Below are 27,834 nucleotides of genomic sequence, written 5' to 3'. Positions count from 1 at the left end.
CTCCCCAACACCCTGGTATGACCTCCACAGAGAGAAAGAAGATAATTTGCTTGAGTTTCTGCTTTGCTTACATCTGGCCCATCTCAATTTGTAAATTCCTTGCCTAGGCTTTCCAGGCTTTCAGTCTGTTACCCTTGTTGGACACAGGGATTGACTGGGTTGGAGAATGGGACCAATTCCAATGGGAATTTAGAAGCTGATGGCTTTCAAATTTTCTCTTTTATTTGAAGGATCCCCTCACTCATCTACACCCACAATGCCAGGTGAAATATTTACCAAATCTCAATTTATAAAACATGATAGAGGTGTTCTTATAACCTCTACTTCATCATCATACATCTCCCTTGAGATAAGAAATAGGATTTTAAGGCTGGGTACTGTGGCTCATGCCTGTAATCCTAGCACTCTGGGAGGCCAAGGCAGGTGGATAGCTTGGGCTCACGAGTCAATACTAGCCTGAGTAAAACTGAGACCCAGTCTCTACTAACAATTGAAAAACTGAGGCGAGAGGATCTCTTGAGCCCAAGAGTTGGAGGTTGCTGTGAGCTAGGACATCATGGTACCCTACCCAGGGCAACAACTTGAGATTCTGTCTCAGAAAAAAAAATAAAAAGGAAAACAAAAGAAAGAAAGAATAGAAGTAGGATTGTAGGTCTCTGCTAAAGCCTAAATTTTAAAAAACACAAAATTTGAAATTCTCTTCTAAAAGAAGAGGTTACCAACATATACACAGTAGCTCTTCCAAACACTTTGGTTTATCCGTTTAAAGGAAAACTTCTCAGATGAAAATAAAGACATGTAAAGCAAGGATCACAAACGAGTGGGAATATCTGGTTTCAGTCGTGGCTCCCATGTTACCCAGTTGGAGAAGTGTCAGGCCTGACCCTGGAATTTCAATATTAAGACTTGAGGGGGTATTAAGAGACCTGTGAGTCCACACTCCCCACTGTGTGGATAAAGGCACAAGAGACTGGCAGATGAAATGGTTTGCTCAGGGAAAACACAGTTAGTGGGTGTCAGAGCAGGAGGGAAACTCAGGAATGAGCTCAGTGTGGTCTCTCCCTCACGTTCTTTTCTTCTCCGGTAGACATTATCAAGTCTCTCTCTCCATGATAGTTTTTAATTGCTTTGCTTTTCCTCTGTTATCTGGGGGGAGGGGAGTTGCTTTCTCATGTCCTTTATCTGGGGTGTTCTCGCAAACTAACATCCATTAAGACATTCTTGACTTGGGGTGGGCTGGTCTCTCTTTTCAGGGGGAATGGAAAATGGAAAATTGTTTTCTCTTACCTGTTTTCTCTCAGGCAGTAAGTTCTTTACTGCTAAATGGGACATGCTTGCCATAGGGAAGATGGAAAACACAACATTTTCAGTACAGATAATGGCAAAGCAATTAGATAAACTCCAGCAATTGGGTTGTTATTCAGACATGAATCTTTTTGTCTAACGGCTGTTTACTCGTTTCTAGACCCGGCTTCACTCTTATCCTCCCCTGAACCCACAGGGCTTTGAAATTACTGGAAATGGCAGAAATTCAATTGCACTCATTTTCAAAATTCCTTTGATATGGATTTGAGGGCAGATAGCCTGTTTATAAGTGGAGATGTGATCACAAACCTGTCAATACACATCATAAAGGAAAACTGGCTAAAACCAATTTAAAAATGCCCAAAGAGAGTTCTGAAAATGGTTTTTTTTTTTTTTTTTAAAAAACTTTTCTGAGGCATGTTGAACTTCAAACCTACCTTTGCCTCACAAGATGTTATCTGAGGACTATTCAGTGGTTAGATAGACATAATTATTCTAACCGTTCCTTTCAGGTAAGTATTGCATAAAACTTATTTTGGAGCAGGGATTTGAGGAGTGAGAAGTTACGTTCTAGACAGATTTTTGAATCTTAACAGGAAATTATTTTAAGAGCTCTATTTTTCTGATATCCATGAAAATGTGGGCTTGGATTTTTATTTTCCTTAATTGGAGGTTAGGGTCTTTCCTTGTGGATTATAGCCAGACTTTATTTTTCTCATTTATATAGTTCCTTAAAATTAAAAAGAGGTGCCAAACTCAGCTTCTCTTCTCACCATGCCAAACGGAGGCTGTTTCCTGTTCACTTTGCCTGGTGGCTTGCAGGGCCAAGTCTTGGCTGTGAGAAAGTGCCTACTTTGGCCTGAGGTTTGAGGAACTTATAATTCTCTTCATTCTGAATCCAAATGTGACTCTCTGCTTTAAAACACACTGCCCAGCTCAGACAAGGTAGTGTCCAGGTTCTTGCCCCAACCTACAATACTGCCTATTGCTCTCTCTGAAACAAACTTCATGCCACGTTTAAGTGTGATAAGTTCGTGTGTGCACTGTGAATTTCAATACCCTTTGAGAAAGTGTCCAAAAAATAGATTAGGGGTGTGAAATGAAGCAGCACTGATGTATCACGTCAGAAATAGTGACAAGTAAATAATAAATTACTCTGGGGAGGTGCCGATGAGGTAATTGACTAGGCTGGTCTTCTCTGGACCTCTGGGCCTCTTCCTGTATTACCTGCTGCTTCTCTGTCTCCTGTACTGGTTCCTAGTTATCTTCCTCACTTCTAAATCTTGCAGTGCCCTAGGGCTCGGTCCCAACTTCTCTTTTATTTTATTTTTGAGACAGAGTCTCACTCTGTTGCCCTGGCAACATCATAGCTCATTTCTTGGGCTTGAGCCATCCTCTTGCCTCAGCCTCCCAGGTAGTGAGGACTATAGTACCCACAATGCCCAAGTAGTTTTTCTATTTTTAGCAGAGACAGGGTCTTATTGTTGCACAGGCTGGTCTTTAACGCCTAAGCTCAAGCAATCCATCTGCCTTGGCCTCGCAGTGTGCTGGATCACAGACGTGAGCCATCGTGCACATTCTCCTCTCTAACTACACTCGTTTCTTGGGGAATCTCAACTAGTCTCCTGGTATCGAATGTTGACAATATGTGGGTGACTCCCAGGTTATATCTCCAGCTCTGATCTCGCTCCTAGATCCTTAAGTCCTTTGTCTCCTTTTACATCTCCAATTGGATAATTAACACAAACCTCAAATGTTAATATGCTTAAAATAAACTCTTAGCTCCCTTGCCCATGCCTCATCAACCCGCCCCTCCTGCCATCCTGCCTATCTCCATTCTGTGGTAAGTCAGGTCAACAACTTTGCAGTCATCTCTGCACACTTTGTCTCTCCTCAGCTTATTCACCAGCAAATCCATCAACTAATTTGAAGACTGTACCTTTGCAAGATAGCCCCAAATCTGACTTGTTTCTCTCTAACTCTACAACTTGTCTGCCTGGCCCATGCCATCGGCCTTTCCCTTCTGGAATATTGTTGTCACTTTGCACTGAGCTCCCTGGTTTCCAGTTGTTCTCCACCTGACTTTATTATGTGGGCCAGAGGCAGAGAAATCCCATTACATTCAGGTCAATCCAAAGTTCTTGCCCTGACCTACAAAACTGCCTGTTGCCCTCTCTGACCTCATTTCTTCCCCCTTCTTCCTGGCTCCCTCCTTTGCAGACTTATTGGCATTTCTCCTGCTCCTAGAACATAACCAGAGAGCCATATACTCCAGGCCTTTCCCCTCACCGCTTCCTCTGCCTGGATTGCCCTTCCTCCAGATATTCACATGGATTCCCTTCTTTCCCCCTCCAGGTCTACATTTAAATGCCACCTTACCAGAGTAGCCAACCCTGGATGCTTTTTATTAAACAGAAATAGAATTACCCCCCATGGCTTTCTCTGCTCCACTCATCCTGTCACCACTGGTCATGAAACTGCTTGGTCATTGATTCTTTTTTTTGAGGGGGGCTTCTCTCCTTTATCCTCACTAGTCTACGAGCTTTCAGGAATGAGGACTTTGTTCTGTTCATTGCTGTATCTCAGTACCCAGAATAGGGCCCAAATTTGGGCTTTATAAATACTTGCTGAATGACTAAATGGTTTGCTAGCAAGCAAGTAGGAAACAGAGTTAAAATGTGACTTTGATATCTTACTCAAAATATTCATTTTTAGAAGATATAACAGAGGAATTTTAGATATATTCTTTCTGCATCTTGGGGAAGATTTGGAAAGAAATCAGGCAAGGCAGATCAGGAGAAGTTTCCCTACAATCATCTAAGCTTTTTCCAGGAGGTTCTAAAAGTTTTCCAGCCCACTATTTGAGTTTCATCTTGTGAGTTAGACAGATGATACAAATGGCCTCTTTTCTACCCTCTACATTTGGGCTTATTTGAAGTCTCCCAAAGAAAGTTAAAACTCCCCAGAGATCTCCAGGCTCGCTGGTGATATGCCTCCCAGAGTATCCCTGTTTCTCCTTTAGTAAGCAGCGTCAACAGTAGCCATCATTTGAAAGTGTGCTCACGTCTAAGGAAAAAAAGGAAAAACCCAGGCTTACTCATTAGCAGCTTTCCCTGTGCCTTTCTGAGGCTGTAGTAAATAATTTTCCTCTGCTCCCCACAAATAGTTAATTATAGCACCAGCAGCAGCTCTTTGAGGCAGGAAGCCAGGCGCATCTGCAATGCCCAGAGGAGAAGCTCAGAGGCTTCCCTGCTGCATTCTAAAAGCAGCCAATTCAGGCAGATGAGTTTTCCCACAGGTTGGGACGTGCATGAAGGCACCTCTCTCCTATTTCTTCCCCTCCTCCCACCATATTTCTCCTTCTCCTGATGTTCCAATTCACTCTCAAAGGGCATCACCTATGCAATAATTACACCTCCTGACCTCTCGACAGGATGTCTACAAAGTGAATTTGGCCCCCAGATGGGGGGCTAAGTCAGTGCTCCACTTGAGTCTCTCAGCTTCATCATCTGGGCTCAAAATGTGGTCAAGGTCATGTGCCTACAGTTTCATGTTTCCCCTACCAACTTCAAAGTAATCTCTGGAAGTGGCAGAGACCAGGCAGCGTTGAGAGAGCCCCTGACTGGAGAAGGCATGCCAACTCTTCAGGAACAGTCAAGGCTCAGGCAGCACTGTGATTCTTGTGGTATCCAACCCCTGGTGTTCCTTTCATGATTATGTTATATTACACGGTAAAAGGCACTTTGCAGACGTAATTGAGGTTATCATTCTGCTGACCTTAAAGGAGAGAGATTATTTTCATTATCTAGTTGGTGCCAGTGAAATCACCATGAACCCTTAACAGCTGGAGAGAAGTCAGAGAGGTGGGAAACGCAAGAAGGATTTGGGAGGTGTTGCTGACTTGAAGGTGGAGGGAGCCACATGAGAGGAAAGGCAGGTGGTCCTAGGAGCAGAGCACAAACCCCAACCAACAGCCAGCAAGGAAACAGGAACCTCAGTCCTGCAACCCCCAGGAACTGAATTCTGCCAGCAGCCTGAATGGATTCTTCCTTAGAATCTTCAGATAAGAAAGACCTCTGTCTGGCTAATATCCTGACTTTAGCCCACTGTGACCCTTACCAGAGAATCCCGTCATACAGTGCTAGATTTATAACCTACAGAAATTGAGGGATAATAAATTTGTGTTCTTGTAAGCTGCCACATTTGTGGCAATTTGTGATGTAGTGATGGAGACATAGAGCACAGTGACAAAGGCTTCCCCTGACTCACGGCACTCCATCTCCCCTTTGGCCCTATGAGCTAATTCATATTATCATCCCATTTTCTAGATGAGGGAATTGAGTCCTCAGAGCTCAGGTACTAACCTGTGTAAGGTCACAAAGCTGGCCAGGGGCAGAGCACAGCTGTCCAACTCCAGGGCTGATCCCCTACCCTGCGCTCTTCAAGCTTAGTGCTATCGACGTGTGGGGCTGTTGTGGGGTATGTCTAGTGCCCTCACAATATTTAGGAACATCCCAGGCCGTGACACATGAGACGCCAGTAGCACCCACCAATGTGACAACTCACGCATTGTCAAATGTTCCCTAGGACCAAAACAACCCCCGGCTGAGAACCAGTGTCCTCTGCATTAAGCCTCACTCTATCATGGGACTTGAAGAGAAAATGCCTGTTTATGGGTCTGGGAGGAAACTGGAACTTTTTTAACATCTCCAAAAGCGCCACTGTCAGCCTGAGCTCTTCCTAAAGGCATTAAAAAGGCTTTTATGACCTGTGTTGCCAGCCAGAAAATGTGAAGTAGTAAGGTCTGTGTGGGACAGGACATGCTTCTCCGAGACTGTGAGCTCCCTGAGTGTTTAGTTGGTGTTGGGCTCTCATGGGCCTTTGTGCCTGATCCCCACATAGAGCTGACTTCCAGAAAAGGTGAGTTTTCTGTGAGTTTGCCTCTTTCCTTGAAAACAACGTGAGCAAAGCAGGCATGCCAGCTGTCCTGAACACTGTGGTCCTCCCCCAACCCCACCTCCCATATTTCCTTTTGGGAGCCATCACACCTTTTCTCCAGCTGCTAAACATGACCCAGAGTTTGTTTTTCACTGAGAATTGCCTTTGGTAGCAGGTGACTCCCCTTAGACTGTGGTCCCTTGCTTCCTTCTAGGGAATGTCTCCTGCCCAAATCTGGTCTGTAAGGGGGGCGTGAAAGCCTGTTCCCTTTGCCTCACATTGGGTAACTCTGAAGGGCCATCCCTGTGTCCAAGTGTCTCACGGGACTGAGTTGCTGTAGACACATTCCAGGTCAACATGTACCTTTGTCTTGTGCTGCCTTCCTCACTCCCCTAGACACCTGCTCACTGGGCCCCAGCTCAGAGTCTGTTTCCAGGATACCCAAGCAAAGATTCCATCTTTGTTTACTTTTTCATAGCGTAATCACCACCTTAGGGATTTAATTTTAAAGTGTGGAAAGTGGAACTTATACATGGTTAAAATGAACTTTGAAAATTCCTTTGGGAAGTTAGAAACCATATTGAATCTCAATATATCCAGAGTGTAGGATTTTCCTTTATAGTGGAATTGGCCCTGTCCCAATGTTCCCACAGCAGATGAAGGAGTTGACTTGTGTTTGGGAAATAATTGTGCACAAAGTATTATCTTTAAGTGCTGTAGTTTCTCACCCACAAGAGTTGCCAGGGCACTGAGGCTGACTCTGGTTGCTGAGGGGATGACCTCTTCAGGGCACAAGGGAATGAGCAGGTCAGTAAGCTGGAGAGCCCACCCTTTACATCCCCCTCTTTCTTTCTCTGTTTATAACTGAGCTCACCAAATTCACACAGTTACCTCAACTCATGACATAACTCCACTTCTTCTTATTATGTTATTTTAATTTAGAGAAACTAATTAGTGAGAGTACATTTTTTCAAGAATCACAAGTTCATCAGCAATATTAATTCTCACTTAGCTTTTTAGTTGAATCAGACTTGATATTAAGAGGGGTCATGAGTTTTAGTTTTTTCTCCATCAGTTATGGCTGTGTGGCCACCTGGAAATCACTTACCAGCTCAATGGTAAAATTGTATTTTAAAGCTTCAAGGCAAAGGACAGAATCAATGATTCCTTAGACAGCTCCTGCTCTAGCCTTCCCTTCATGCAGAGGAGCAGGGAAAATTAACTTATGAAACACAAATTTGTGACAGAGCAGCCCTGGGTAGCGGTTAAGACAGACACTTTACAAACCACAAGACCCCTGCAAATGAGGATGTGAAGAAAACAGTAGCCACAAATGCTCTGGGGAGTAAGAGTTCTATAAAACACCATTCTACTTTTGTATTTTCTATAGTATTAATAATAAAACTTACCATGCCTATGTCTCCTTCCAAGTGAAATATAATCAAATTTACTTCTTCCTTTTCCTCCAAGGAGGCATTTGGAAGATAAATTGGAGAATTCTTATATGTTTCTTAGAGCAATATCAAAATCTCAAACTTTACCATTTTAGTAATAATAAGAATGAGGGGGAAAAACGGACTATTCTTTTTCTTTTCTTTTCTTTTCTTTTGAGACAGAGTCTTATTTTGTCACCCTGGTGTCATAGCTCACTGCAACCGTAGACTCTTGGGCTCCAGTGACTCTCTTGCCTCAACTTCCTGGGTAGCTGGCTAATTTTAGAGATGAGATCTTGCTCTTGCTCAGGTTGGTCTGGAACTCCTGAGCTCAAGCGATCTGCCTGCCTCAGCCTCCCAGAGTGCTAAGATTACAGGTAGGAGCCAGCGCATCTGGCCCTATAAACGCCTTCTTAAAAAGGTACTAAAACTATCTAGTTTCTTTTGCCCCAGCCCTCAGGCTGAGACTGTCATGCATTCACTGTGGTGGTAAGTGGAGGATACCCCCAATTCTGTTAGTTACCCATTGGGGGAAGGTTTGGTCAAGACAAAAGAGGAGGAAGATATTTTTCTCCACAACATTTTAAATTTGAAAGAAGATTTTCCAAAAGGTATTGGTGCTTTTCCTTCTGCTCCCTAGTTTTGACCTCAGTATCAAATAGTTAACTAATACAAATCAAAAGAAAGGAGCGTTTGACCACAGCAAATACAAATCACACAAATCATGTCCAGTTAATTTTAGAGAATAGGGAGATGCTCTTTTGTTCAGGCAGTATTGTTCTGTGAGATTTTTGAAGTGATCGTATATCCAGTGAAGCCAACTTTCATGGGTTGTTGAAGTGTCTTGAAAATTCCAGAAATATATTAAAAAATAAATCTTTAAAGAAAAAAATAGATCACCATTGGATTATGTGGATGCTACTGATGCTCATTAGACAAGTGGGTATGTTTGGATAAGAAAGAAGCCACAAAGATACAATTTTCAAATCTATGACGTGGAGGAAACACCATGCATTCTTTGAGATGAGGGAACCCAGGCAAGATTTTCTTATACTGATAAGAGTTTCTGACTTGTAAAGTTGGAACAGGTTTAAAAATGATTTTGAGGGATAATTGTCTAGGCTAGAAAATTGCTTAGAAAAAGAAATACATGTTTGTAATGCTCAAGTCAAATAATGGCTGTCAACAAATGAAGTTCAGGTTCTCTTGATTAACTTATCTGGCTTCCTAAGACCAGTGTGTGTTGCCTGTACAATGTGAGTCTTTCAAGTTTTTAAAAAATATTTCATTACATGTGCACATATGGTTTACCAGCACTTTGAAATAAATATTACCTTAAATAAATCTCTTTTTTAGGAGCTTTTCAAGTACTTGTAAAACATATGAGGTTTTCATTAGTTGACTATGGACCACAATTAGGTTTGGGGTCAAGACCTGTTGATATTGCTCTAGAAAAAGTTTAAGAAATCTCACAGAGGTTCTGAGCAACCCTGATGTTGAGAAGGCATATTTAGTTTTATTATTTTATCTCAGCATTGGGTTTATTTATTATATCTTTGAATTATTTTAGCTATTAAATCTTTCTAGGCACACTGTCCTTGCTTTGGTGATTGTACCAGGACTGCACATGAGACCAGGAACACAGTGTGTATTGGGCTTTAAAAATTAAGAACTGGTTCTTCCTGGGATTCTTAGTCATAAAACTTGGATGTGATAAGGTAGCCATTGGTTTCTGTTACCCATAATTAAGAGTGTATCTGACGGAGGGGCTACAGACACGGCTATACAGTACTTCTGTTTCCTAATGGATGCACATTTTGGGATAGAGATAAAAATATAAGATAAGAAAACCAATACTATTTCATGAATTGAAACCCAGAAGTAAAGTTAGTAATCATTCATTCATTTGGCATCTACTGAGCCTATGATCAGAAATGCATGATGCAAAGATACTATAGAAATAAACAAGACATCATTTTTGCTTTTTAGCATCTAAATCATGCTACTCAGCTGCCTGCTAAACTCTTAGTAGAGAGTGTTGGAAAGACAAGAGAACATCTGCAAAATAGTCTACATCAGAATCTGTGCTGTTAGTGATTTTCCTGCATAAACAAAGATCCCTTTCCAGTCTTTTCTTCCTCCGTTTTCCCTTAAGTATAAATAAGTTTGTCACAGGAGAGACAGACATCACAAAATTTCTGTTCTGAACCCAGAACAAAACAATAAACTATCTTGGTTCTCTTTTTCTTTTTTATATCTTGGGTTGATAGCAGATCTTGGTGGTTTCTTTGGCCAAAAAGCTACTAGGTAGAGCCATTGTTGAGCTCCCTGTTGGCTCAGATCACCCTGCACTGGGTTTTGCAGCCCCCTTGACAATTCTGTGGTCAGTGAGTGAGAGGGGCAGCCAAGTGGGACAGACACAAGAGTGAGAGGGGCAGCCAAGTGGCACAGGCAGCTGGTACTGCCAGATCTGGTAATGTCAGCAGTTCAAGAAGACATAAGGTTTCAGAGAACAATGGGGCAACTTGCTCTTAAGCTCTTGGTCCACAAGGCCTAATGTGCAACATCTAGGCAAGACAAAAGCCTGGATCAACAATTCTGGCTACTTGTTCCTTCCCCCTTTTCTACACTTTTATTTACTTTTCTTTTCGAAACCTGTTTGAATGTGATTGGGAAGCCCCCAACTGGGGTATTCCAACACTAGACATATTTGCCTTTTTGTCTATAAGCCCAGAGAGAAGACTTCTTATATTGCTGCTTTTGTATTGTTCATAGACAGTGATTTTTGTCTAAGAATAGTTGCCACTATATTTTGCTATCAACAGATGCCAAAATTAGATGCCATGCAGGAAAGACTCAGGCCTTAATCTAATATTTTGTAAAGAGGAAGTCATCATTAGCTATTTTTACTTTTTGCAAAGCATTGTAAGATTTTTCTTTTCCTGGAATGAGTTTATTATTGACAAGAAGCCCTGACATATAACCTTGATAAGACAGAGAAAAGGCACATGAGACTTTGTCTTCTTTAGTTTCTCTTCTATTTTCTTTTGGCCGTCATGGGCAGGGCAGATGGTTATCTCCACCAGGGAGGGGCAGTCGGCTTCTAGGGCCCTTAGTATGGGTAGTGAGGGGAAGGAATACCCATTTGATGATAGTACACAATATTGCAAAGAGAAAGACAAATGATTTAGAAACACCAGTGCCTAATGTTTTCTTTCTTCTTTCTTTCTTTCTTTTCTCTCTCTCTCTCTGTCCCTCCATTCCTCCTTCTCTCCCTTTTTTCTTTCTTTCTCTTTCTTTCCATTCTAGTAATAACCAACCTGTTTCATTTTCTTCTCTTTTTAAATGTTACTTGGCACTTTAAGAATCAGCATTTCAGAGATCATTTCAAGAAGTTCTAATATGAGAAAATTTAGTTCTAATTAGTGTCTCTGATCCAAATAGTGGTTTTTGAGTCTCTCGGTTCTCTTTCCCAGCCAGCCTTTTGAGCAATCCTTTGCTTTTGCCCCTCAGTTTATTTTATTTTATTTTTTTGTTTCCAAAAATGATTTTATTTCTTTATTTCAACAATGGCAGTCTTGCTAAGTTTCCCTGGCTGGTCTTGAACACGGGCTCATGCTACCCTCTCTCCTCAGCCCTCCAAGCACTGGGATTATTATGGGTGTGAGCCACTGCACCTGGCCTCCTATAGTTTATGTTTTTCTCTGAGTAATCTTAGGGCAATGTAACTAATGAAGATTTTAAGAAAATACACAAATAAAAGGAAACTAATTGGCCATAGAAGGCAAGAATATGGAACAGAGTTGAAGTGTAGGGAAAATCAGTGTCACAGCCCACAACAGTGGCCTTGGCCCAGTGGTGCCCTCCTTGGGTTCACAGGTGAGACAGACAGATCCCTGTTCAAATGCTGCTGCTCAAGGGTATCCCCAGGCAATGAATCAGTATACCCAGGACAGAAGCTGTTATCACACAGAAAGGAGGGCTTCTCCCCTAAGTAATGGTACCAGCTTTGACAACAGACCCTTTGGGGGCTTGGCTGTTACTGCAAATGCAAACATAAAGTGGCTTCTCAGAGCAAAAAGTCCACACCAGGGAATGTGAGAGCCCCTGGGTTGAAGAGTTAAAGAAAAATTACTGGTGGCCTTCCAGTTGCTTTATTTGTATTCCTAATTAAAGCCCAAATTAAACCTAAGGAAATGTTCACATGAAAAGCCCCACAAGAATGAGTTTCTAGATTCCATCAGCTCAAAAGAAGTCTCATGTGCAAATCCCCAACTCAAATGTCTGACTCACTTTTTCTCAGCCCATCCTGGGAGTCCTGGGGTAGAGGTGGTACTGGCTTCAAAGTACAGAAAGCAACAATTACACACTTTCCCTCTTAGTCACGTGCCCAAGAGAAATCAGAATCTACCCACATGGATGAGGGAATGGAGATGGTGGGAGATATGATCACTGGAGTTCGTATTCTGAGAAGCTGGAGTGGAGACACAGGCAGAGGAGTCTCTCTGTGGCTAAGAGGATACACTTAGCTGGCAAAAAGCCCAATTTGAGCTGTGGGGCAATAGGAAATGGGACCTGTAATCCAAGAGTAAGGGAAAGAATAGAGACCACAAAATGTGGGTTGTATGTGTCAAGAAGACAGTTGAGGCAGGAGGGAGAATTGGGGCAGTGCTAGGAAATACAGGATGAGAAGGAAGGCCAAGAGGGTTTCAGGGCCGCACTCATGCATGGACACAGCCCTGTGGCCTGCTGGGAGCTGATCACTTACTGGCCCATTCATTTTCCTATTCACACTATGGGGCATGGCAGCCTCCTCAGAACATGTGGAATCTCTAGAAGAAACCTTCCATAAAACAACTCATTAAGCTGCTTGGTGTCTGCCTCTCCATCACAGGCCAAAACATGTTTCTAGGCAGCCCCAGGTCCTCATGCAATAGTTCCAGAAGCTATCCAGGGAAAGGGAGGTGTCCCCGTGTGTCCCTCCTTCAGCCCTATAGAGGGGTCTGGGGTTATTTATTATGCATGAGACAGAGGAGCAGAGAATCCCTGGGCCTCTCTGCCCAGGGTTCATTTGGCCTGTCATTGCCTTGCCCCTCCACACCCTTGGTGGGCTCCGTGGTGGCAGCAGAGGTTGGCAGGCAGCTTTCCAGTGAAAACTCACCCTGGGGTCTCTCTCCAGCTGCTGCCTGTGGTGTAGGCTGCGTCTTCTCTTGGCTTTTGCAAGGCCATTGTGATAAAAGTGGTACAGGCCTTCAGTGAAAGGGAGCTGTGGAGGGAAACAGATACAAGGCACGGTTAGCTTCTGGGCTCGGCCTGCAAAGTGAGCAGGGGTTCCCTGGGGTGGGGAGGGAGTGAGAGAACCACAGGCAAGCCTCCCGTCATAGTAGGCCCTGTCTCCTTGTCTCATCCTCCTTGTCTTCTCCTTGACTTTGCTTAGGCCTGCCTTCTCCTCCCGATTCCCAGATACCTTCTATTTCCCCCCTTCTATGCATCCTTTGATTCCTTTTCCTCTTCTATGGAGCCTTGTCTTTACATTCATATGCACAGAAGATTCTCCTTTCTCCTCTGTTGGACCAGTGTATAGTCTGATTGCTCCAGCCTTATGCTGTGACCTTGTCACGTCTTCACAGCTGACCTATCTCTCTTGCATCTCAGGCTTTCTCTGTGAGGTCCTAATGCCTATGATCAGCTGAGCATGAATATCTAACAGTGTTAAGTACCTATTGGAGGACAGGCCAATTTTCCCTCCATCTTCCTATCCCAAGAATCCTTGCAATCAGGGATGAGTATCAGAACCTATTACAGGAGCCACAATACAGGGAGCCTGCCTTTGGCACAGGGCCTGTAAAAACCTCAGAGAACCAAAAGAGGACTGTCATTTGGTTTATGATCCAAGGTAACTCAGTGGGAAGGACATTGATCTGGGAGTCAGAAGGCGTGGATGTGGCTTGTTTCTGCTATCATCTAACCGTGTGAACTTGGCCCAGTTATTTCCTCACTAGACTTCTTTTTCCTAAACACAGAGCCTTGAAGTTCCCAGATCTCTTGTATTTTTCCACGTCCTCCTGTCAAAGAAGATAATCCTGTTTGCGATTCTTAACCTAATCAGTGGATTTAAATAAATCCTTGAAAATTATAGACAAAATAGTGTATATATGTACTATCTTGGCAAGAGCACACATGGTTTTCATCAGATTCTCAAAGGACTCCCTAAACCAAAATGCATTTCACTACTCAAAGTATTTGTGATTGAAATTTTGAGTGTGCGTTTTGTCATTCAGTGTTTTAAAGTAAAGAAAAGGGAATGTAGATGATTTGAAAGTAAGGTTTTCCAACACAGCTGGGGTCAATTTGAGATTTTTTAGATCAAGTAGAGCCTGAGTATAGCTTGAATATTTCTTAAATAACAGTTATTATTATTTTTGTATTTTTAATAGAGAATAAATATATATTAAATCTGGGAAACAGAAAAAACATGAATAGCAAAGTAAAAATTTTTCATATTTTCTTTTTTGGCAGTACTAGAGTTAGGTTATCTTTTTCTGCTTCAGGTCTACCCACTCCTGAGCAACTATTATTTCCTTAATAGTAATATGAGTTAGTTTGGGATCTTCTTCTTTGCTTACACACACACCCACACCCACACACACCCACACACACCCACCCAGAGCCCAGTATATATTATTATGCAAAATGGTTCTTCACTTATCACTCATGTGTCATCACAAACTCCATTCTCCTTCTTTGTACCAGCTGTCTAGTATTCCATAACATGGACTGCAGCATCTGTTACTTTCCATTACTGATGCATTTTAAGATGTTTCCATGTTTTTTCATTAAAAAATTTTTTTTATTATTATTTGGGATTCTTTGAGGGTGCAAAGAATTAAGTTACATGGATTGCATTTATTTGTCCATTTTTTTCTTTCATTAAAAAATAATGGTGCGTGTTGAGAAGAACTTCAGGAGTGATGGAGTAAGAATCTTCAAAAGTCTATTCTTACACAAAAGCAACTAGAACACTGAATAAATGTTCAAAACAACTTTTATAAAATTCTGGAAATTAAAAAAAGGCTTGCAGCGACCTGAGAAACATTTATTCAAGAAAAATGTTGACTCTCAGTAATAACAGCAAGCTTTGTAGTGCTTTAAATTGCCCTATTACCATCCACTCTTCAGCATCTTTGAACCCCACCAACCTTGCAATCATAGGAGCTGTGAAAACCGGAAGCCAAACAGACACTGTAGGGTGCAGAATGGGTTTGGAGCTTTTCAAAAAGCCCCATATAATACTAAAAAAAACCTCAGCTAATTGCCTAGAGGCTACATGAAAATGTCCCATTCATAGGGTTTGTTGTTATTTTTTTTCTTCTTTGACCTGACCCAGAGTTTGCACAGTGGGAAAAGCCCTTTCCCTATGGAGTGTCTCAAAAACAATCTGTGGTGATTACTTAATACTGAAGCATCCTCTGGCAGCAATACAGATCTTGACAAACAAGAGGCTAGACATAAATCTTTGCAAAAAGGTCTGGGGAATATACATTGCTCTGATATGTTCCTAGAGACTCACAAGGCCACATGCATATGCAGCACTGTGCACATGACCAGACAGAGAATGCCTGAGAAGGCTTCACGTGTTCACCTTTGGTTGGCTTTCAGCTTTTTTAAAAATAGAAACTGAAGGCCAAGGCAGGGTTGAAAAGTGCCTGCCTGGGCTGTCCCGATATGCACACAGAGCCCTTCTGCAGAAGATGAAAACAAAAAATATCCCATTCTTTTTATTCAAAGCCTTTAGGGAAATCTCTGTATAGTCATTAGCTGACCATGAAGCTAATGAAGCAGAGATTCAATGGCACATTAAAGGACTAACAAAATTTATAGAATTAGCTCAGTAAACATACTAACCAAACAGCAATAGTAACAACAGTAAAACCCAGAAACAGCAACAGAACTCATGGAATGACTAAGATTGATAGAATGGATGAAAACAAAACAAAATACAAGACACATTCAACTGTATGCTGTCCTTAAGAGATACATTTTAGATTCAAATACACAAATAGATCAAAAGTATAGGTCTATGAGAAGATATATTAATATTAAGTAATATTATGTAAACAGCAAAATAAGAGGTGGAGTGGCAATACAAAAATTAGACAAAATTTATTTTAAGACAAAAATTGTTACTAGAGAGAAGGAATGACAAAGTTTAATCCATCGAAAAGGCATAAGACTTATGAATATATATGTACCTAACAACAAAGCACCAAAATGCATGAAGCAAAAACCTGGGAGAATTGAAAGGAGAAAAAGGTAACTTGTCAGTGACAGCTGGTGACTCTAATAGTTCACTTTTAATAATGGAAAGAATCAGTAGGTGGAAGATCAAAAAGTAAACTGAAGGATTAAACAAAACTACAAACAACTAGACCTAACTGACATCTATAAAGCATTCTGCCCAACAGTGGCAGAATATGTGTTCTTCTCAAGTCACATGAAGCATTCTCTAGGATCATGTTAGATCATAAAATAAGCTTTAATAAGTTTAAAAGGAGTAAAATAACACAAAGTATGTTTTAGATCACAATTACCAGTTTCATTAAGAATCAATAACAGAAGAAAAGTTAGGAAATTCAGAAATACATGGAAATTAAACAACATACTCCTATATAATTAATGAGTCAAACAGGGAATCACAGAGTATATTAGAAAATACTTTTAGATTTATGAAAACAAAAACACAGAATACAAAAACTTATGGAAAGTAGCTAATGCAGTGTTTTAGAGGAAATTCATAGCTGTAAGATGTCCATTAAAAGAGAAGAAAGATCTTGCACCTTATGGAACTAGAAAAACAAGAGCAAACTAAATCTAGAGCAAAGAGGAAGAAGCAAATTAGAGAAGATAGAAGTTAAAACAAATAAAATAGAAATCAGGAAAACAATAGAAAAAATCAACAAAACCAAAAATTATTCTTTGAAAAGGTCAACAAAACAGAGAGAGAGAGAGAACTCAGTTGAGTAAAATAAGTAAAAGAGGGGACTTCTCTACCAAGGTACAGAAATAAGAAGGATTTTAGGGAATACTGTGAAAAACTTTATGTCAATAATCTTCATGAATTAGTCAAATTCCTAGAAATACATATATTTTCAAAAGTGACTCAAGAGGTAATAGAAAATGTGAATAGACCTATCACAAGTAAAGAGACTGAATTAGTAATTTAAAAACCTTTTTTCAGAATAAAGCCTTGGCCTACATGATTTTATTGTTGAATTTTACCAAATATTTATAAAATTAATACCAATCCTTTCAGAAACTCTTTCAAAAGAATTGAACACTTCTCATCCCATTCATTCAGGCCAATATCACCCTGATAAGAAAACTTGACAAAGATGTCATAAGAAAAGAAAACTACAGACTGATATCCCTTTAAATATCAACCCTAAAATTCTGTTAAAAATACTAGCAAACTGAATTCATCAAAATATAAAAAGGATTATGCATAAGGACAAAGTGGGATTTACTTCAATAATGAAAAGTTGTTTTAAGACTTAAAAAGCATTTAATTATTAATGTAATGATTATATAATAGAACAAAGAATAATATTAATAGAATACTAATATTATATAAATATTATAATTATTATATATAATTATAATAACATTATATTATATAAATATTATAATTAGTATATATAATATATAATTATAATAATGTTAATAGAATATTTAATTATTAATGTAATAATTATATTAATAGAATAAAGAACAAAACCACATGATCATCTCAATAAATGCAGAAAAGCATATGATGAAATCTGATATAATTTTGTAATAAACACATTTGAAAAAATTAAGAATGGAAGGGAATTTTCTCAGTCTGACAAGTGTATCTATGAAAAGCCCAACAGCTGTCATCAGATTTAATAGTGAAAGGCTGACTGCTTTCCCTTTAAGATCAGAATAAGACAACAGTATCTGCTCTTTCCTTTTCCATTCAAGAGTGTACTAGAGAATCTCGCCAAGGCATTTAGGCAAGACAAAGAAATAAAGGCATCTGGACTGACAAGCAAGGGGAAAAAACCCTCTCTATTTGCAGAAGACATATATATATATATAGAAATTCCTAAGGAATCCACAAAAATTTACTAGAATCAATAAGAGAATTCAATAAGGTTGCAGGAAGGATATAACACTGACATACAAAATCAACTATATTTGTATATATAGACAATGAAAAGTACAAGCATAGAATTAAGAAAATAAGTCAATCTAAAATAACATCAAATAAATAAAATATTAGGGAATAAATCTACTAAAAGAAGTATAAGACTCACTGAAAAGTACAAAGCATTATTGAAAGAAATTAAAGAAAATCTACATAAGCAGAAGGACATCCTATGTTCATGGATTTTTAAGATGGCAATACCCCCCACTTATCTGTAGATTGTGCACAATTCTTTTGAAATCTCTGATGTTGTTTTTGCTGATCCTAAAATTTAAATAGCAACCCAAAGGATCAAATTAATAGCCAAGATGATCTTGAGAAAAAAGAACAAATTTGGAAGGCTCACATTTTTTCTATTTCAACATTTCTTCAAAGTGACAGCAATTAAGACAATGTGGTACTCACATAAAAGAGACATAGAGTTTAATGGAACAAAATCGAAAGATCATAAATAATTCATAATATTAATCTTATGGCCAATTGATTTTCAATGCAGACAGTGAAACTTCAATGGGAAAGAATATTTTGCAACAAACTGTGCTTAGACTACTAGAAAATGAAAAAATTTTCCAGATGAAAAATGAAAAAAGATATGAATCTGTCTCACACTGCATTCAAAATTTAATTAAAAGTGATTTATACACTAAATGTAAGAGCTAAAACTATACAACTCTTTCAACATTCATCACTTTTGGTTAGGCAATGTTTACTTAGATACAACACCAAAAGTATAAGGGACGAAATATATTTATGTATATATATAGTACTTCATTCAAATTAAGAATGTCTGTATTTTAAATGAAATCATAAGGAAGTGAAAAGACGACCCACAGAACGGGAGAAAATATTTTCCAATCATATCCTTGATAAAGAGCTTGCACAAGAATATTTAAAGAATGCTTATAAGACAACAATATAGCCAAATAATCCAACTTGACAATTAGCAAAAGGTTTGTATACCTATTTCTCCAAAGAAGATACATAAATTGTATCTACATCTATACACAAAATATGTTTAACATCATTAGATATTAGGAATATACAAAACAGAACCATGAGATATCATTTTACACCCACCAGGATAGATAAAAACAAATACACCCCTCCCCTCTCCAGAAGGTGTTGGCTTAGATGGGGAGGAGTTTGAACTCTTACATACTGCAGGCAGGATAGTAAGTAAAATGGCACAGACACTTTGGGAAACTCTTGGTCAGTTATTAAAAATGTTAAACATAGACTTTTCATACGACCCAGCAATTCCAAGTTCTGCTTATGTGTGGGAGAAATGAAACATATGTTTGCACAAACACTTGTTTGCAAATGCTCTTGGAAGCCTTGTCCATGATAGTCAAAAACTATAGGCAGTCTAAGTTTTTATCAACCAATGAAATGATAAACAAGATGTGGTATATACGTACACTGGGATGTTATTTTCAAGCAGAAAGGAATTAAGTGACGATGCATGGCAGAACATAGATGAACCTTGAACACTTGATGCTTGGTGAAAGAAGCCAGAGAAAAGGTCACATGCTCTGTCACTTCCTTCATATTAAATGTCCAGAATAGACAATTCCATGGACATGGAAAGTAGCTTAGTAGTTGCCTGGGGTGGAAGGAGGCAGAAATGAGGAGTCCTGGGAACGGTCCAGGGTTCCTTCCAGGGGTGGTACAATCGTTCTGCAGTTGCAGCAGATCATGGTAATGATGGCACCACTTTGTGAATAGGCTCCAGATCACTGAATTGGACATTTCTAAGGGGTGTATGTTATGATATGTGAGGTATATCTCAATCAAGCTATTTTGTAATTATCGATACATGGATAGGTGAAAGTTTTCCTGTAGAATAATCCTAGGAATTCAATCACTCAGTCACAGATTATGAACACTTACTTTGATAAATTATTCTGAAAAGTTTCCTGTAAGGTTACATATTCCAAGATCCACCAAAAAGTGATAAGAATAAAAAGACCCATTTTCCTGTGCTCTCAATAACACTGGATTGGTATTTATTGAATGGCATTTTAATTTTTGCCGATTTGATAGGCAAAAATGCCATCTTATTTGTATGTTTTTAACTATTTTGAGAGTTTGAGCATCTTTTCATGAATGTTTGCGTTTTAGTTTCTTCTCTGTTCTCTTGCGTCATTTTGTACTCCTTGTCAGAAGAGAGGTCCTGTGTTTGATGCTAGAGTCACTAAGTCATAGTCTCAGCCTTAAAATAACTCACAGTTCACCAGGAAAGGGATATTTGCATCTAGCAGCGGGTTAATGGTGCTCTGCGGAGGTGGTTTAAGAGCAGGAGTGTTGGAGTCACACTGCCTTGGTTTAGTTTCTGTCTCTTCCGCTTAAAAGCAACGTGACCTTTGGCAAATTATTTAACCCTTGTGGGCCTCAGGTTTTCAGCTCATAAAATGGGGCATACTCTTTTCACGTTGCTGCCAGGAGAGTTAGTGAGATAATGCATAGAGAGTGCTTGGAATAACACCTGGCACATGGTGAGCACTCAGTAATTGTTAGTTATTATTTTCTCTGTTATGAGAAAACATAAGTCTATGTTCAGCGTTATGAACAAGGAGCCACGAAAACCTGAAGGAAGAATCATTTCAGTTGGAAGGATACCTTGGGAGTGTTTCTTAAAATTTCTGGAGGAAAGGAAGTACATTCAGATTAAGAAAATATTTTCCATTTGTATTAAAAATTGCATTTTCTTGGTGTTTCAATTTTGAAGAGTAAGAGTATGGATCTTTCAAAATCATAGCCAGGGAGATGCTGGCATGGATGTGGAGAAAAGGTAATAATTTTACACTGTTGTTGAGGCTGCAAACTAACCCAACCTCTTTGGAAGGAACTATGAAGAATTCTTAAGGAACTCAGATTAGACCTCCCATTGACTAGGCACTACCCACTAATAGGCATCTACCCAGAAACATAGATCCTTTTATTGTAAGGTCATTTACACTAGACTGTTTATCACAACTAAATTTACAATCACCAAAATGTGGAAACAACCTAAATGCCCACCAACCCAGGAATGGATTTAAAAACTATGATATATGTATACTATGGAATACTATTCAGCCACTAAAAAGATGGAGGCTTTACATTTTTTTGAATTAACCTAGATGGAGTTGAAACACATTCTTCTTTGTAAAGTATCATAAGAATGGAGAAGCAAGAATCCAACATACTCAATACTAATAATATGAAGCTTGTAGATGATCTAATACATGCTCACATATGAGAAAAACCTCAAATCAATTCAAGGTGGGGGACAGGGGACTGAGGGAGCAGGGAGTGGGGAGCACGATGGGCACACTGTTAAGGTGGGTGGCACACCTCTTGGGGAAGGACAGAATTATTAGAGGGACTATACCTAACAAATGCAAATTGTAACCTAATTCTTTGTACCTTCAAATTAACCTGAAACAAACAAATAAACAAATCATAGCCACATTTCTTTAACACTCTTCATATCAAGAGATGAGGTCCGTGATCCCAACCCTTGAATCTGGGGAACATGACTGCTCTGATTACAAGAGCATGGTGGAAGTGATACTCGCGACTTTGGAACCTGACTCATAAGAGACCATGGAACTTCTGCCTTATTCACTGGAACACACATACTTTAAAATTCCTGACCTACAATTTAAGCAGTCCAGCTACTTTCAGGCTGCCATGCCATGAGGAAGCCCTGTCCACCCTGGGACGCTTGTGTAGAGCTCTGGTTGACACCCCTGGCTGAGTCCAGCCTTCAGGCTTCTCATTTAGGGGACTAACTACACACATGGAAAGACATCTGTATGATTTCAGATTCCAGTCATTCTAGCCATCCTCTGTTGAGCTCCCAGCCCAGTCTCCAGACATTGTGCACCACAGAGAAGCCATTTCCACTCGGCCCTTTCTAGATTTCTGATCCCCAAATTTATGAGTGTACTAAAATGGTGGTTATTTTATACACCTAAATTTTGGGTTGGTTTATTACTTGGATAACAGGAGCAAAGAGCTACCTGAAAGTTTTCTTTCTTCCTCTTTCAGGGTTATGTTAACTCAAAACTCTTTAATAACACTGGTTCTGTCTATCAACTGGTGACAGCAGCTTAGAGCAGCTCAGATATGGGCCATCAAGGGATATCCCTGGCACAGGAGGGGAGGGCCAAGACCAGAGCAGCAGGTACCAGATGAACTTCACTGGCATAGACCTTAATGAGGGGTCTGTGTGCTGATAAAAATTTTTTGAAACACTGCAGCTTTTGTGATTTAATTCCTGTTCATTAAAAAACCACATTCTCTCGGGCTACATTAACATACATATTTCATGTGCATTTTGCAGGCTCAGTGGTTCTTAAATGTTTCTCTATTTAACCCTGCTGATATAGCCAGGGTAATGTTAAGATCTAATAAAAAAATAGAAGAGAAGAAAGGAGAATATAAGTGGGCTGTTTTCCCCTCTCCAAAGACTTAAGGCCTTTGGCCACTACCGGGTGGTATGAACCTGAAGTTTTGTTTCCTATTGCAGAGGGCACTACAGATCTGAGAATTTTTAGTCCTAGAAGGAACTTTGAGTGATTAAGTGCCAGTAGGCACTGAAGGGACATATTTTACCATTATGCTAGATTGTTTCACTGATTTTTTAGAAATCGATTTTGAATGGAGTAAAAGGAAAAACTTTTCCTTGTATTGGAATTCTAATTAACAGTTGTACAAATAGTGATGGAAATTGAATATTAGCATTTAGAAAACATCGCGGTAAGAATTGTGGGTGGCAAGCATCACCAATGGATGGTAAAATTAATGGGTAAAATAGAGAGGGTCCCCCCCAAATGTATACTCATTTTAAGAAAGGAAAAAAAGCCATATTAAAATTGTAACGCTCAAGTCATGTCTAACTTCTGTAATTATAAGAGATACAAGAGATGAGACAACACATCTTACCAGTATATTGAGTATCACAATTTTATACAGTTTTTTTTCTTTTTTGAAATGTCTATACATTTTTTGGCACCTTCTGTATATATCACATTGGTTTATCAATTTATTTATCAATGGACACAAGAGTTGTTTCCACTTTCTGGTTGTGAATAACATACGCGTGCTGCCGTGAGCATCGGTGTGTCTGTGTACTAGTTAGGCACTATTTTTTCAGTCTAACATTGTTTCCATGTTGAGAGTTAAAAATGTGAAATTATTTTCAAATTCAAGTAGGAATGATTTTAGAAGAGCTGTACATTTTCTGGTTTCAAGTCAGAGGTCCCCGAACTTCCTAAAGTGACACAAAGAGGTCACTTTTTATAGTGGTGTTTACCTTAGTTATTGAGGGAGGGGTAGCACTTGCCCAGCTGGGAGGGAGCCCGGCAGAGCCCCCAGGTTTTCGAGTGTAAATCTAGTGCCCTTCCCACCGTAATGTTTCTGTGGCAGTCCTGCTCTATGTCCCACCCCGCTTTGTGACCCTAGTTATGAATTCATAAGATCTTGAGCTAGAATTCCTGAAAAAGATGGGTGAGACTCAGGGACAGCCAGGCCAGTGGGTGATATCTTCTCCTCCTGTGACTTGGATTCTTTGGTAAGAAGAGTTGTCTTGGCTGTGAGAGAAAATGAAGCTAATTATCTCATGGAATTAAAATCAGAAACTCTGCCCCCAGCTCACTCTTGGGCAATAAATAGGAGAACTGATCAGAAACCTAACAAAAGACTAACCTGCAAGCATTGGTTATTTTTCTGGCTCTTTTTGTCTCTTGTCTTTGGCAAAAGATAAAATCCACTGTCCTCTGAGCATCTGAGAAGCAGTCACTTAAGAACATTGTACAAGGTGAGCCCCACCATAGGGAGACAGAGGGAAAGACAGAAGATGCCTGTGACTTAAGGTTGCATAAGATACTTGCCACCCACACAGAGCTCTAAGGTGTAATGCTGACAGATACATTCCTCAGCTTCTTGAATAGGGTGGTGATCTTATAAACTGCCAAGACATTGAAAACAGTGGTAGGTCCCCAACACTCACTGGAGCGTCCTAGTAAGAGAAACCTCTCCTACGCCCGTCATTTAGGATATTTTGAAATGCTTTCTTCATCGAAACACATCAAGCACCCTTTTAAAAAACCATCACCTTGTCCTGCTAATCCAGAATATGCATGGTTCCAGAAGAAAGGAGACATATAAGTGAAAGAAGAATTCACAGCAAATTGAAGTTCCAGGCTGGGTGCACTGTAACAGGCTGCTAGCTCAGACCTGCAGAGGTTTCAGAAATTCTCATTATGCCACAAAAATTGGTGGATCCCACCAATGCTTCTCACCTCTCCTTTCTTTCCCTCTGCCTGCCTTTCCTCCACTGCTAAATGGTGTGGCTCTAAGCTAAAGCACCTCTGTAAGCTCAGCCCCCCTTACCCCAGCAGGGGACCCCAACTGAACTGGCAGTCCTTTGTGGACAGATAAAAAGGCGTAGATATGTAAAAAATGTAAATTCCACATGGAGCCCACTTCCTTTTTTTTCTTTTTTTTTAAGTACCAGGGTTCTCTTCCCTTAGGCAACCCTTGGATGCTCCAGAAGTCATCTATGACCGTGACCTCTGCCCCGCATTTTGCCCATCTTTGCATTTACTTGTTCTCAGGAGAGTGCACTGCTTATTAAAGATTCTCAAGTGGTCCAGAGCCCTGAACAGTTAAGAGCTCCCGGATCAGATGTGGTGCTTTCCTTCCACTTCTCACGGCTCCTTCCTTTGTCATTTGTCCCTTGTGCAGGTTTTTGTGGTCAGGTCAGCCTTAGCTGGGAATCCACTCTGGGAGAACATAGGACATTGTTCCACGTGTAAGAGTTTTATGATTTTATTTTCAAGAGGAGCCGCTGTCAAGAGGCTTAAGGAATAAAAACCGGGAGATGAAATAATACGTCAAGGATTGTAAACTGGCTCAGCTGATAATTGCTTGTCAGTTTCATGTGGGAGCCTACATTTCACAGACAAGGACAGGCTCTGTCTGCGTTTTACTGGCGTTTCCCAGAGACCATCCTTGATCTCCTTCCACAGCAGCTGCCTCTGTGGGCAGGATAGATGGGCGAGAGAGGGAACTCGCAGTGGGGGCAGGGGACAAGTTTAGTGCTCCAGGCTCTGCCCTAAAAATGCTTAAGGCCGCTGAGGGAAAGTACAGACAGGAAAATTATATTGTATAAGTGACAAAATCGTCCAACATTACAGAAACAAAGAAGGGTAGAAATAGAGATCTCAGCTGTGAATTAGGCCGGTAAGAAGGAAGGGAAGAAAGGCAGGATGTACTGAAAACGTCTAAGGAAAAGGCGGCGTCTGTCAGGACGGCTGAGGGAGCAAGAACAGGCCTCTTCCTGCATCAAGTTTCCCTCTCAGCTCCCATCCAAGGTTTGGTTTCTGGGTATTGAATGTTTACTTTCCTGAAAGTGCACTTATCATGGCAGGGATAATACCCGAAGCCAAGCCTCAACTGAGATTTTTCTGACAGGAGAGAAGTGTGTGGGGCCAGGAAGGAAGAGAGGAGAATTAGGAGGGGCAGCAAGTGGGCAGGGGTGTCCCAGAGGCATAGTCCTGCCTCTGTTACAACCATGCCTCAGCGTGGGTAATCTCTTGGTTTTGAGTTCTAACCACTTGCTGGTGCTAACTTGCATCTTTCTCTTAACCAAAGTTCCTCTTCCTTAAAGCCTGGACCTCAATCGTGCCTGTTAGCTATTTGAATCGTATCCTTTCTTCCTGTTTTGCCTTAGACAGAGCTATGGACAAACAGTGGGTCTGCAGCATGACCAGTGAGGCCACCTCCTCTCCTGCTCCACAATTCATTGGTCTGATGACTCTACGGGACCGACAATAATTCTCTCTGCCTGTCAGAGACCAGTGGTTGAAGGGCAAACCCGTGGAGCTAGACTGCTGCTCTGATGGCTGAGGAGTCCCGGGGGTCCTTGTTAAGTTTCTCTAGCCTTGACGAGAGCTTCTCAGTTGCATTGGGTATCCATCATGTATCACCGCGACAACGTTGTGCTACACATAACCAAACATATAGTAACTTAAAAACAGCCACTGCAGGGTGGCACCTGTGGCTCAAAGGAGTAGGGCACTGGCCCCATATGCTGGAGGTGGTGGGTTCAAACCCAGCCACAGCCAAAAAACTGCAAAAAACCCAAACCAAACAAACAAAAAAACCCAGCCACTGCATATTTAGCTCACAACTGGGGTGCAACGAGTGGTTGTTTGGGTCTTGACTGGACTATCTCTCGTGCTTGTTGTCTGCTGTAGCTCACCCAGTAGACTCTGCAACTGTTGGCTGTTGGTTGGGGCACCTCAGTTCTCCTCCACACAGTCTTTTCTGCTCCAGCAGCTTAGCCCAGGCTCATTCTTGTGCAGGAAGATTACAGTAAGAAAATCCAGTGGTGCAGGAGAGTAAATGGAAAAGTGAAAGGCCTCTTGGAACAAGCACACCGATGCTTCTGCCACACTCTTTTGGCCAAGGCAAGTCAGAGGTCAGCCCAGAGGCAGAGTAGGGGAGGACCTCAAAGTTCCCAGGCAAATATAGGGCTTAGAGGGGGCAGTAATTATAGACGTCAGGAAAATTAACCTGCACATTCAGAGTGGATCAGGAGGTTCGTGCTGAGATGCCTCCTAGAGCAGCTCCACATACGTATGAAGGTGCTGGTGGAGGCTTCAGGACATTCTGACTGCCACTAAGGCAGGACATGGATGCAACATTTTCTGATTTGCTAGATGGGATAATTTACACGTAGGAAAAGTCATTCTTATTGAAAGGACACAAACCAGGGTATTTCCTGTTCCATGAAGAAAGCAGCTCAGGGAAGAGAGCCAGTTATGAATTCCCATTGTCACAACATACCCGAATCCTCACCAGTGTCATCCTACAGTGGTGATCATGGCTGTTCTGCAAGGTGGGTGTTACTATCTCCATGTTAGTGAGGAAGCGACAGAGGTGCAGGGGTTGTTTGGTCCTGTCCTTTCCATTTGTCATTCCCCCTAAGTCCTATATAGGACATAACTCCCTCCAGGTCAAAAATTAAGAATGATTTTTATCATTTATTTTTCAGTTACCTAGGATTTCAGCGGATGGCTTTTCATCTTAGCGTTATCTGCCGGGAGATGGCTATCAATTTCCCTGGGTTGTGTGAGGCAAACTGAACTCAGCAGGAAACCTGATGCTTACGGACAGACAGGTCTGAATGTCAACTTCTGAGCAAAGGGAGTGAGAAGAACAACTTCCACAGTGTTTTGTTTCTTAATTAACGACAACAAAAAAGTGATTGAGTTTAACCTAATACACACATTAAATATCTATTTACATCACAGAAAAGAAACCACTTTGTTTTCTAAGCAGACTTATATATGTCAGCTATATAATCACCTGCAACCCAGTCAAGGATGGGAATAGTCTGAGGGACAGCCTGTGTTCGTCAGGGGGCATACCACACTCTTTAAGCCCATTGTGGGTGGTGCCCCCATGGGATGGGCTGGAACCCACCAGCTTCCACAGCACAGAGAGAGGGGGCCATTCATTTAGGCATTTTTTCTGGATGACATCCTGCACTTATAGCTCACCCTTAAACCAGAAACTCAGAAACTCTCTTGGTGTACACTTTTACATCCTTAGTTTTAAGTTCGTGGTTTACTATCAAAGGCTAATTGTTAATAATTACTCTAATTCCTCTGATCACCTGTCTGGATGTGTTCTCATTGTCAGCTCTCCAAATGAATACCCCCTGTCTATCCTGGCAACCTGCCCTAACCCATAGCCAAGTGGATTACACACACGTTAGAGGAAGGAAATGCTTATTACTTATAGGAAGATTCACCCACAGGCTGGTTTTTGTAGGTAGTAATAAGGATCAGAAGAATCTTAAACTGAAAAAAGAAAACTGAGGTACTGACGTAGTGCCTGAACCTTCATGTTTCAGAACTATCTTGGTATGCT

At 40.7% G+C, this 27,834-nt stretch overlaps 1 protein-coding gene across 1 annotated transcript in view; it reads right to left on the bottom strand.

Annotated features, from left to right (window-relative positions):
- PCSK2 (proprotein convertase subtilisin/kexin type 2) overlaps positions 1-27,834 on the bottom strand; it is a 255,234-nt gene that overhangs the window by 210,270 nt on the left and 17,130 nt on the right. Inside the window, exon 2 of the mRNA XM_012812406.1 lies at positions 12,838-12,942. Within this exon, the coding sequence (XP_012667860.1) occupies positions 12,838-12,942 (105 nt within the window). The remainder of the gene's footprint in view (positions 1-12,837; positions 12,943-27,834) is intronic.

Source organism: Otolemur garnettii, unplaced genomic scaffold (genome assembly GCF_000181295.1).
Source record: "Otolemur garnettii isolate 467f Iridium unplaced genomic scaffold, OtoGar3 scaffold00208, whole genome shotgun sequence".
Lineage (NCBI taxonomy): Eukaryota > Metazoa > Chordata > Mammalia > Primates > Galagidae > Otolemur > Otolemur garnettii.
The sequence above is the reverse complement of the archived record's forward strand: the minus strand, read 5'-3'. Positions and strand labels throughout refer to the sequence as shown.